General features: G+C 33.8%; 1 protein-coding gene across 4 annotated transcripts in view; it reads right to left on the reverse strand.

Annotated features, from left to right (window-relative positions):
- COP1 (COP1 E3 ubiquitin ligase) overlaps positions 1-12,869 on the reverse strand; it is a 329,094-nt gene that overhangs the window by 235,688 nt on the left and 80,537 nt on the right. For all 4 annotated transcript variants that reach the window (XM_007480833.3, XM_007480832.3, XM_056815582.1 and 1 more), the window contains one exon: positions 4,363-4,422. In XM_007480833.3, coding sequence (XP_007480895.2) covers positions 4,363-4,422 — 60 coding nt within the window. The remainder of the gene's footprint in view (positions 1-4,362; positions 4,423-12,869) is intronic.

A 12,869-nucleotide genomic window follows, 5' to 3' on the forward strand; every position in this document is an offset into this window, starting at 1 on the left:
AAAAGAACTGGAATTTGAAGCAGAACTGAGAGTGTTAATTTCAAATGTGACAGTTATAACTGAACTGAATAACCACTTTTCTATGTCATTTACTCTCTCTCTCTCTGGCAGTTGGGAGTTGCTCTATGGCAGTTGGCAGACACATTCTCAGAGACTCTCTCTCAGAACTAGAGGAGGTAACATCTTTGCCTCTCTCTCTGTCTGAGGATCTGAAGGAGCTCAGTGTTTCCTTTACCAACTTGGGAAACACTATTGAATATCTATTATGGTTTTTAAAATTGTTTAACTCTGAGAAGACCAAAGAAAAACCTAGTCTTTGGTTTGAACTCTGAGTGAGACTCAGAGTCCTAACTTGATTCTTGTTGAGACAACCAGCTAGCCTTTGCTATTTTATAATTTGAAGGCGAAGTTAAGATTTATAAGGATAATTTCCTGTAGGATGATGTCCAGGCTTTTTCTTTTGTCAGGGACTTCCAGTAGACCAATGATTCTTAAGTTGTCTTTCCTGGAGTGATTTTCTAAATCTTCTGTTTTGTGAATGAGGTGTTTCATATTTTCCTCAATTTTTTTTCATTTTTTTGGTTTTGTTTTATGGTTTCCGGCTGCCTTGTGAAGTTGCTTGCTTCTAATTGTTGTATTCTGGTTTTTAAAGACTGGATTTCATCCTGGCTTTTTGGTCATCTTTCTCCTTCTGGTTCGATTTTCTTTGGAGGTCATCTTTCATCTTCTTTGCCTCATTTTCAAGCTAATTAATTTGGGCTTTCAAGACACTATTTTCTGTTTCCAGATCATTTATCTTGCTTTTTAAGTTTTTTTCCCAGTTGTCTTCAGCCTCTCTTAATTGTGTTTAGAATTGTATTTTGAGTTCTTCCAAAGCCTGTGTCCAATTCACTGGAGTTTCTGTGTTTTTGCTTGGTGTTCCTTCATCTTCCTCTATTACATTTTGCTCTTTGTTCATTACCTGGACAGAAGCTGTCAATTGTAATTTCTTCTTTCTTTTTCTGTTGTTTGCTTATATTTGCCCCTTCTTTTCCCCCTGTAGTTGCCTGCATTCTTGCTCCTCTCATTATGTGCTGGATCTGTGGTTTTGGGCTTTTCTGTCAGCCTTCACCCTTAAAGCTTAGCAAGGCACTCAGAAAGCTTGATGAGATTAAACACAACTGAGTTGAACTTGCAGAGCTGGACGTGCCCTGAAGCCAAAACCTCGGGTAGGGGGGACAATATGGAGTGTCTCCACTTCTGCAACTAGGCTGCCAGCTCTGCACTTCTACTCCAATTTCTTCCCTACCACCTGTGTTCGAAACTCTGAACCTGGCACAGCTTTGCCCGCCCAGAGGTTCCAGGCACCACTGGAGGCTCAGCACTCTAGGTTGGGAAGGGGTCCTGGGACCTTCCTTCTTCCTTCCCCTTAAACCTGAGTATTCTCGAATTCAGGCTTTTGGGGGATGTATCTTTTAAGTTGAGTCCAGCAGGAGGGTTCCTTAGCTCTGTCCTGTTGTTAGGTTTGGTTTTCCGTCCCCTAGAAGCATTTGGTTTATAATCAGTTTGGAAGCATTTTCAGGTCTGGACTTTTGCTGCCTCTGTGTCGCCATCTTGACTCCGCCTCCATAAGATTTATAAGGATAATAGCAGTAGCTTTTATTTAGATAGTATAAATTTGGGTTAGTTAGATCAGGGAGGAGTAGTGTAGCCTGTGAAACACAGGAGAAGCAATTCCTTGTGGAATCTGGGAGTTTATTTGGGTGGATTTAGAATCCCTTAGAATTAGAAATCCTTTATTTATCCTTATATATCTCAACAAACATTTTATTTTTATAAGAGTCTCTTTATAGTGTCCTTGCACCTGGCTCTGAAGGGAAGTTCACATTTGAGCTTAACTTCATCACTGAGGATACTTTTGATTACATCTTTCAAAAGTGTCCAGAACAGTTTTGGAGCAATTTTTCTATCTATAGTTTGTGTAGCTCGCTATTGATTTTTTTATTTTGTTTTTACAGTCTGGCAAGTTAAACAGGACAAAGAACATAACTGTCTGATTTAAAGGATCCAACTGTCAACTTGGGCATTTTTTTTATTTTTACCTTGTCCAACATGTCAAACAACATGTTTTAAAAGAAAGGATACAATTGAATTACAATGAGACCTATCAATACAAAAACCTGGATACAAATCCTGAACCTAACACTTAATAGATTTGTGACTATGGGCAACTCATTTTAATTCTATGAGCCTCAGTTTCCCCGTCTGTAAAATGAGAGAGCTGAACTGGACTTTAGTTCTAATATCAATGATGCTATGACCCTTTATCCAAATCCAAGCTTATCATCTACCTCCTAAAACCTCATTATCTCTATGATTTAAATGCTCACTAGTGGCATCAATGTTTACTCAGACTGCTATTTTGAATACTTACCACTCTGACCATAATCTCATAGCCAATCTTAATAATAAGTCCTATTTTTCTACTTCTCTAAAAACTGTCACATTAATTCTTTCAGAATTATTGAACTTCAAAGTTAGGCAGGACTTCTGGCCATCTAATCCCATTCATACTTAAAAAAGAATCTCCTTTACATCACATCCTATTCCCTATTCTAACTATGATCCTAATAAAGTTTGTCATCACAACCCATCTGAATGAAGAATATTGTCTCCTCAGAAATGTTCCCATCTCCATTCTTTCCTTTAAATCTATTCTCTTCTTTAGTCCCAGAATTCTAAATCATTTTAGTGGCTTCCTAATGTTCACTCAATAAATAATCATTTAAAATCTTCTTTGGTCTGCTCTTTCGCTTATATTACCAAATTTGGATTCTTGGTTGTGCAACTTAATAACTATGTGGACTTGGACATATCATTTCACTTATCTGTCATTAGTTTCCTCAACTATAAAAGGAAAAATTGAACTAGATGACTTCTAAGATCTCTTAGAACTCTCAACCTATGAGTCTATAAAAGAGGCTTCTAAAGCCCATTAATTTTGCCCATAAAAATCCCTTCCATATATTCCTAGAATTTTAGCATTGAGCTCCCTTTGACAGGGATCTTAGAATTAATATAATTCAAATCATATACAAACATTAATTTTCCTAACTACATCTAACAAGAAGTCATCATTCAACTTTTATTTTAAACCCAAAAATGATGATGAACCTACTATGTCCCTAAGTGTATAGTTTCACTTTTTGCAATTATTAATTATTTAGAGGTTTCTTTTCTTCAAATAAATCTGCTTCTCTGAAACTTCCATTCAGTGCTCATAGTTCTGCCCTTTGGAGCCAAGCAGAATGATTCTAATCCCTCTTCCTATAACAATCATTTTAATAGTTCAGTTCCTTCCTTAATCTTCTCTTTACCAGGCAAAGTATTCCTAAATTCCTTCCCCTGAGTGCTCAGCACCATGTCTGGCAAATGAATCTCACATTTCCATTTCTTCAGTGAATCTTCCCATCATCCTATGGGTCAGTAATGAAATTTCCAACTTTGGATCTCCTATAGCATTTCCTCTTTTCCTCTCATAATTATGTATATTATTCTATATAATGCTCTTTGTATGTCAACATTCCTCTATTAAACTAAGCTGAAAGAGTATAAGAACTATGTTTTCTCAAAACCTTTTTTTTTCTAGCACAGTGCTCAGCATTGTAGACACTTAATTTAATGAAATATTTTACTACTAATAATAGCATTTACATAGCATTTATCTCATTGGGTCCTCCCAAATCAGACTGATAGAATAAAGGTCACAAATACAGGCAGTAAGACAGAATCAGAGGCATGATATGAATTCAGGTGCACCTGACTGCAAATCCACCAAGAGATAAGGATATGATGACTAAAATGAAACTATCTTTGCATTCAAAGAACTTACATTCCACTGGGGCGATAAAACATGTATGTACAAAGTGTTATGCTTAATAAACATATCATGTAATTTACATTTTTAATTAAATAATTAAGATTTATTATTTTTATGTTGGTTGAGACTAAGCTCTTGATGAATAAGGCCTACATTTCTTTTGTATCCCCCTTAGCACCAAAGTGGTTTAATATATATATACTAATTACTTTCACATTAATATGTAATTTTTTAGAATTAAACTGAACTTGAGTTTTTCTCTATAGCTACAAAGAATGTGGTAGCATGAAAGCAAATGTAAACTATACATTCATATGATGAATACATATTCTAATCTCTTCCCCCCAAAAAAACTAATGCTAGCCAATAAATGAAGTAAGGTAAGGGCAACATTTGTTACTTCTTTACAGAGACAAATTCTAAAACTTTAATATTTGCAACAAAGGTGGCAATTTGATGGACAGAAAAACTTTCCAGAGTTTCAACAATATCTACATCCTCACCTCCACTCGTTTAATATCTTCCTCCAGAACACTTAGCTCCTTTTGAATCTGTTCCAGTTGCTGTAGATAAAGGAGAGAAGAAAAATCTATAGTAATTTGTATTGGCAACACCACAGCAACAAATTAATTCTTTTCCTTTAGATATTAGGCCAATTCAGGCATGTGATTAAGTCATAAAACAGTCCCCTCTTCAAAAATGTTAATTAACCGTGGGGCTCAGTTATTTCTGATTTTAAAACATGCTATTTTAAAAGCTATGGGGAAGACAAAAAGGACTTTTACAGGTAGGAAAGAAGTTACCTTTAATATACAAACATGGATTATGAAAACCATTACAGAGAAATTATAAAGGGATGAATCAAGAAGTAATTCCTTCTTGAGCAAATAATAATTTATAGTCTTAAGTGAGTACTAACTGACAATCAAATAGGTTAGATGACTTGTCTATGTTCATACAGCCAATAAAAGCTAAGGCAACATTTGAACTGAGTTCTTTACTCCTAATCCAGTACTCTATCAACTATACCATTATGCTTATCAATAATGGAACAAAAGGAATTTTGTTGAGATAGAAAGAGTAGATGTGGAGATATGTAAAATTTCAAGGTGCTTTTAGTGAAAAACTACTGAGAAACGGTTTAAGTTACAATAACTAAAGAAAGAAAAATTCTCAAGAAGGGGCTGTTAAAGACCAAAGGAAAAAAGAGAAGAAACAACTTCTAAGAACAAAGCCATAGTTTTAACAACTGTGCTGATAAGGGCAGCTGTCAAGCTCCAATATGATCAAAGGTCAAGAAAATTTGAATTCCTCTAAAAACCTTAAGAACAATTTTTATTATGATACTACAATGTTGAATTAGAGAGCAGAAGTAAGCTAAACTAACCAGAAGAAATCTAACACCAAGGGATAGGGACCAAAACATGCTACTCAGTCTTTTCTCACTATAACCTAAATCTGACACTAACTATACAATGACTAAACTGAAACCAAGATAGGAAATACCAATTATTTTTAAATAAATTAAATTTACATATATTTATATGTGTATAAATATATAGATAAAAATATAAAAGTACAAAAAATTACTTTCACATTAGACTCTATATAAAATTCACTCCCAAGCCTTCCAGCCCAGGGCTTTCAAGAATCCAGTCACAACAACCTCTGCCTCTACAGAACAGTTGATGAGTTGGTCCATCTTGATAGTCATAAGAGTAAAAAAGAAGTATAACATTTCTGCTGTGGGGCTGGTTAGGGAGAGAAATAAGAAGGCAAAAGACAATATTTTAAGAGTATAGTTGAATTTAATAAAACAACATTTTAGAGCTAGAGTAAATCATCTAGTCTGAACCCTTATTTTACAGAAGAAACTAATGCCCAAGAGAGGTACAGTAACTTAACTATGTTCATAGAAAGTAAATGACAGGACTGAAACTAAATCACTCCCTTTGACTTCTAGGCCACTGATTTTCCTAAAAAACACCAAAAAACAAACAAATGACAACAACAACAACAAAAACAACAACAACAAAAACAGGCTAGACATTAGATCTGTGGCTAACAATATCGAAAATGTAACCTTAGAGGTCAATTAGTCTTTACATCTTTACTCCTTACATGACTGATTTTGTGTATGTTGAAAGATCATTTTTTAAAAAGATCTTTTACAATCCTGCAGATCATAGTAAATCCACTATGGATAATAATTTCAGGTTCGGGATCAATACCAACTGAGGAAAAAACTGTAGTGAGCAAAAGAATTAAAATAAATATTTAAATGAATTTATTTCACGTAAATTATTTAATGTTTTAAAACCAAACAAGGGTCCTAAGTCATGTCCCAACTGTGTGACAATATCAACATAACCTAACTTAATGACTTATAGAAAATAATGATCTTAGACAAAATTAATATTGTCACTTTCAAAGGGGAAATAATCCTATGAATTTAATAAACACTATATATAAAAAAACACTGTGAGAGGCTAGGTACATAACAAAAAAGAACACTGGATGCCCACAAGACTGTTATAGCCTAACTGTGGGAGCGGGAGATGAACAGAGATGGTATAACTTGTACACAGATAAGTAAATAAAGCTAAGGAAAAACATGAGGGGAAAAAAGACAAAACTGTAAAGGCCTCAAATAGGTAGTGGTGGCACTTTGGCTGAGCCTTAAGGGAATCCTAGGAATTCTTAGAGGTCCGGAGGATAATATTGTAGGCATAAACAGATAGCCTGTTCAGAAGCACATATAAAAGACACAATATCATAGGAATAAGAAAATTGGCTAGTTTGGAACATAAGATGTTCAAAGATGTAATAGAAGACTGAAAACACAAATTGGGGTCAGATTTAGAATGATAAAGGCACAAGAATCCCACAGGCCAGCCCTCTTCACCTCCATCTCCTAGATTCTCCCTTTTCCTTCAAAACATGGCTCAAGTGCTACTGCCTTCAGATCATAAATTAGAATAAAATGCCAGCAACATGAACAAAAGTTACAGACTACATGGAAATTGAGAAACAACTTTTAAACAATGACAGAATTTTAAAAAGATATCAGAAATAAATTTAAAAGAAAACAATAATACCAAGTAATAAAATTCATGGAATGCATACAAAGCCATTCTTGGAGGCAAATTTTTATCAATGTCTAAGAAAAGGAAATAAATTAAGACATTTAAAAAGACAAAAAAGAATCAATATAAAATAGAAATTATAAGAACAGAAAAAAGAAAATCAAAGAATACAGAATTGATAAAAAAAATTAAGAGATCAAATATAAGGACAAAATATTAGCATCAAAAGAAGAGAAAAAAAATATGTATCAGCAAATTACAGATTAAAAAATTATCACAGCAAAGACAAAAGAAATAAACAATATCATTAGGGAAATGTTACACTATTTCTAAGAAATTGGAGAACTAAAGAAGAAAAATACTTCTAAAAATATAGATCATCAAATGATAAGACAGGACATTAGTAACATAAGTAGATGAATCTTTAACCCAAAATAAATAAACAAAACCATTGATGGGGGTCAGGGGGAGAAGAGAATCCTACTCAGAGAAAAAGGTCTTTAAGCTCCTAAAGTCAATTCTTGTGTTACATTTATTAATATAAAGATTATCTCATTAGTCTATACCTTTGTGTAATAGTCTTTAAAATCAGTAATGATTGCATGGGTACATGTGTGCACATACATGCATACATATATACACAGAGTATATTTTCCTAAAGAATATGAGCCTAAAAATAATAGAAAATTTAAAAATGCCACTACATTATGAAAAGAAATCTACATGGCAAAATAGGTTTAAGCCAGGCATACAACATAGGTTGAATATCAGAAAATATATTAACATAAAAATAGGTAAAAATCACATAATTACATTATTAATTTTTAAAAGTCCTTAATAGAATCTAATAATCTATTCATGATTTTTAAAAGCACTTTAATAAGTAAAAAATAATTATTTTTCAGCATAATCAATACTACTTTAAACCAAGTGCCAGCAAATAATGGAAAAACATTAAGTGTTCCCACTAAAAATAAAGCAAAGATGCCAATTAACTACTTTAAGACAGGAAAAATATAATAAAGAGAAATTCAGTTTTCAGATAACATAATAATGTAACAAGAAAATCCAAAGCTTCAACTAAAAAACTAACAGACAATAAATGAATTTGAAAAATTCAGAATATGAGTGTAACAGAAAAAAGTTTTTATTTACTAGTAACGAAGATCCAAATGTCAAGTAACATAAAAAGTTTTTTTTTAAAAATCTTACAATATTTAGGAATTAAGATTTGTAATATAAAGCTAACTCTAAAATTATAATGACCAAAATGAGGAATGGTCATTATAAATTCAAAATTAATTAATTCAAAAGTTAACAAAGATGGTCTTCACACACTCATTAAAATATATCACAAAGCAGTAATTATCAAAACTCTGAAAACAGTCATAACTTCTACATCACCAAATACCTACTAGATATTCAAAAACTGGATGAACTTGAAGACATTTCAAACTTTCCATGCCCAAAAGTGAATTCTTTAACTTTTAAACCCTACAACTCACATGAACTTTTCTATTTCTGTTGAGAGTACCATCCAGGTTCAGTCTTGCAGGTTTGTAATCTAGTTATCCTCATTTCTTCACTCTCTCTAATTCTGTAAATCTCATCAGCTGCCAATTCTTGCCATTTTTACCTTGAATCATTTCTCATATTTGAGACCTCCTCTCTAGACCTATAACCACCACTTCAGTTCAAACTTTCATTACCTCTCACCTAGACTATTGCAATGGTCTCCTAATTCGTTCCTTTTCACCTCAAATCTCTCCCAACTACACTACTACCAAACGAAAACACTTGAATGTAGACCTGGACATGTCTTATGTCACTCCCTCACTCAAACTTCAGCTGCTCCCTGCTGCCTCTAGGATTAAATATAAACAAAGGTATTATGGCTTTTAAATTGTCTCACAAACTTGTCCCAACCCATCGCTAGAGTTCTGTTCAGCATTATTCCCCTTTCTGGATTCTATGAAAAATCAAATTAACCTTCTTTCTACCATACACACAGCAATCCACTTCCTATGTCCATGACTTCCCCCAAGCCTAGAATGCAGTAAATTTTTAACTCTGCCCCATGGAACTTCTCAATTCCTTCAATATAAAGGGTAAAAAAAAAAGGATCAAGCTTAAGTTCAATCTCCTACCTCTTCTTAATTCTCACTCCACCCCAAACTGCTAGTAACCCCTCGGATAGCTTAGATTGAAACTATCTAATATTTACTTTGTAGCTATTTTAAGTTTTTGTCATATATGTATATATAATAATTACATATAAAATAATAATCAATATATTATGATATAAAATATATGTAATAAAATAATAGAATAAAATAGAACTACTATATAAATTTAAACTATATGAAAAATAAACATATAGGATAAATATAACATTAATTTATATTTTATATATAAAATAAATATAAAACATAAAATACTACTTATGTGTGCACATGTTTTCAACATATAGAATAGATATAACATAAATTCATATTTTTATATATAAAATAAAATATAAAACAGATGTAAAATACTACTTATGTATGCACATATTTTCCTCCCCTGCTGAATATCAGCTTCCTTGAGAACAGAAGATGTTTAGTTCTTGAACTTTGTCTCTGGGTACCCAGAAGACACTTGATAAATGATTACTGAATAACCATGAACAATCTAAAGTTAAGCTTTTTAGTAATAATGAAAAACAGGGAATAAGGAAACAACACAAAATGTAATGTACATACAAAATAGAGACAAATGTACAAATATAAAGAATTAAAAGGGATAACTACTTCAAAGGTATGAAAATAATTTAGCCAGAAATCTCTCTGCAAGGGTAAGCAGGTACAAATGTTTATTAGGTTTTATGGTTTAAACTTAAGTATATAATAAAACATTTTTCTATATCATAGGAACTCTTTTTAAAATGTATAAAAGCCAAATATACTGATGTAATTTATTAGAAACATGTTTTATTACTTGAATTGTGAGACTACAAGTTTTTACCACAACCTAGTGGCAGCATATCCAAATTGCCAGTTTTCATTTCATTTTGCTGAGATGATTAAGCTCCTTTTAGGTAATGAAATTATAAAAATATTACAAAGCTTGCAAAAAAAGGACATATATATTAAAATAAATCTTGGAAACAATCAACACTGATCCAAAAGTCAGGGTTTAGCAATGAAAAATGAGCATAATTTTTATCAAATCCAATGAGCGTCCTATCAAAGTTACAGTCGTCAATAATGCTTTGTAAGAAATAGTACATTTGGGGCAGCTGGGTGGCTCAGTAGATTGAGTCAGGCCAGATATGGGAGGTCCTGGGTTCAAATCATACCTCAGACCCTTCCGAGCTGTGTGACCCTGGACAAGTCACTTAACCCCCATACTTAGGGAGGGAGGAAGGAAGGGAGGGACTCGACTAGAAGCAAAAGATAAGTGGGGAGCAGTTAGGAAGAATAATCAAGAGGAGGAAGAACTGAGTCATCATCATCATCATCATGTGATGAGATAGAGAATGTAGGCAAAATAGTATGGCTTCAGAATAAAATATGGGACTGCACTACAAGCCAAAACAGGCTAAAGGTCAGAAGTTTGTGGTTTGTGCATGAGAAATAACTAACTCTCCAGAAACCCCCTCAATCAGAGGGCCAAATGAATTGGGTTCCTGAGATGCCTGTACAAGTAGATGGGGGTAGCTATAATGTTCTTTGAACACAACAAAGATAGTCAACATATCTATATTAATACAAGAATCAAATTGTTGGTCATCTGGAGCCTAAAGGTCTGGTTGCCAAAGGTATATTTTCTCCAACCAACACTTTGGCTAACATCATAACATGCCTAAAGTCCAGGTTATAAGCTGAGTTCATCAAAGAAGCAGTTTCAGCAAACAAGGAGAAGTAATTTCTTGACTTAAGAGTCCAGGCCATTTGCTGCCAGCTGCCCAAGGCTCATGGTAGTTTCATGAAAGAGGTGATTCTCTAGGGAGGTGAAAATAATCTTTGCCTTCTGTGTTTTATATTGCTCCCATAGCTTAGGTTGTAGAGCTGGAAGATCCTTAACACCACTACCTGCTGGAGGTTCATGGAGCAATAAAAGTTTACAACATTACTGGTATGTAGGCTCTGAAAGCAGAAATTCCATCCAAATGAAAAGCTTTTTCCTTGCTGCTTAATTATGGGTAACTCACCAAACACAAATCTAATGAATATTCACCCCAAATGGACAGGTCTTTACATGACCTGGGGCTGCTCTAAGAATGACAAAAATCTCTCCCTAGAAAGTTCCAGAGGAGGGATCTTGCTAACAACTGTGGAGCCTGAGGAAACTAAACATAGCACATCCCAAGACAAGGGTTCTAGCACCCTGCCCTGACCCTGATATGCCACAGAGGGCCATAAAGATTCAGTCCACTGAACCTAAAAGATAAAGGGATTCTTAACTCTAGGACGAATTGAAGAGACAGACCAGGGAAAAGGACAAACAGGCATCACCTACAAATGCAGCAGGGGACTCCATCTGGCCCTGGGCCTGGGCCTAAATTCTAATTGAGGAATGTAAAGCTAGAGAGATGAATAAATCAAAGAATGTAACAATAAGTGTAAAAAATTATTGTGAATATAGATACCCAGAAAGGTAAAAGTAATATAACAACTGCAAGTAGATACTTAAAAGGAAGTATATATTTTTTCACCAAAACTATAGACACAGAAGAAAAGCATGAAAAAAACATTAACAAAATAAGGTATCTGGAGAAAAGGACTAGGAAAATTAAACAACTTAGAAGATTAAGAGGCAAGTTTTACCAGGTAATGGACTTGCTAAATATTAGAACACATTAAATAGAAATCAATGAAATCTATAAATAAAAAAAATATTAGAACAAAATCAAGGCTGAGAAAATTTTTAAAAATGAAAAATCTAAAGTAAATGGCCTGGAAAAAAGAGTAAGTAGAGATAACATAAAAATCATTAGATTTCCTGGAAAACCACAAAAAAATAATTGATATGTGAAGTGGGGCCCTTGGAGGGCAAGAAACTATATTTCAATAAGTCATAAATGAAAACTGCCTAGACCTATTAGTACCAGAAGGCAAAGTGAAAATAGAAAAAATCCACCAGCTACCTCCTGAAAGAAATCCCAAAAGGAAAAATCCTGGAAATATCAATCAAAATTGAGAGCCTACATAATCAAAGAAAAATATAAGCAATTCAAAAGGAAGTAGTACTGCGTTAGTTAGAAGGCTTGTTGAATACAGAGCCAGGCCTGGAGACAAGAAATTCTGGATTCAGATTTGACCTCAGACACTTCTGAGCTGTGTGGCTGATCATGAAGATTGGGATGAGTACCCTCAATCTCCCTCAATTTCCTTTATTCTATACATGTCAAGTGAGACTTCTATAATTCACAGCTGCGAGAAAAGGTAAGTTCAATTTTTCCCCCTTCTCCTTAAAATAAATAGAATACAGCCGTTTTTAATATTAGCAGCAGAACCTCAAGATCTTCCAAACCCCCTCACTTCAGGGAAAAAGCAACCCAATTAGCCAACCCTCAGGATTTTACACTGAAGTTGGGGAGCACGAGGGAGAAAAGCAGCCCTGCTCAGGCCAAAAGAATCCATATCAAAAGAACTATATGAAATCAAAAAACTGGAGAAAATAACTGAGCTTACTTAGCTCAGCTGTTTGTTATTAGAGAGAGTGATTGGTAAGATGAAATTAACAAAATCTTGGTCTTGTTTTGCTCCTGGAAATCTACTTTTCTTTTTTCTAAGCCCCATCTGTCTCTAGAATTAACTTAAGTAAGAAGCAAAACCTGGGGAGACTAGCCAAAAAGAGCAGTGTTAATGTTAAAAAACAACAACAAAAAACTGGTCCTTTTTACCCTAAGAGGCTTTTAGAGCTCAAATAAGCTAAAAAAT

This window comes from Monodelphis domestica, chromosome 2 (genome assembly GCF_027887165.1).
Source record: "Monodelphis domestica isolate mMonDom1 chromosome 2, mMonDom1.pri, whole genome shotgun sequence".
NCBI lineage: Eukaryota > Metazoa > Chordata > Mammalia > Didelphimorphia > Didelphidae > Monodelphis > Monodelphis domestica.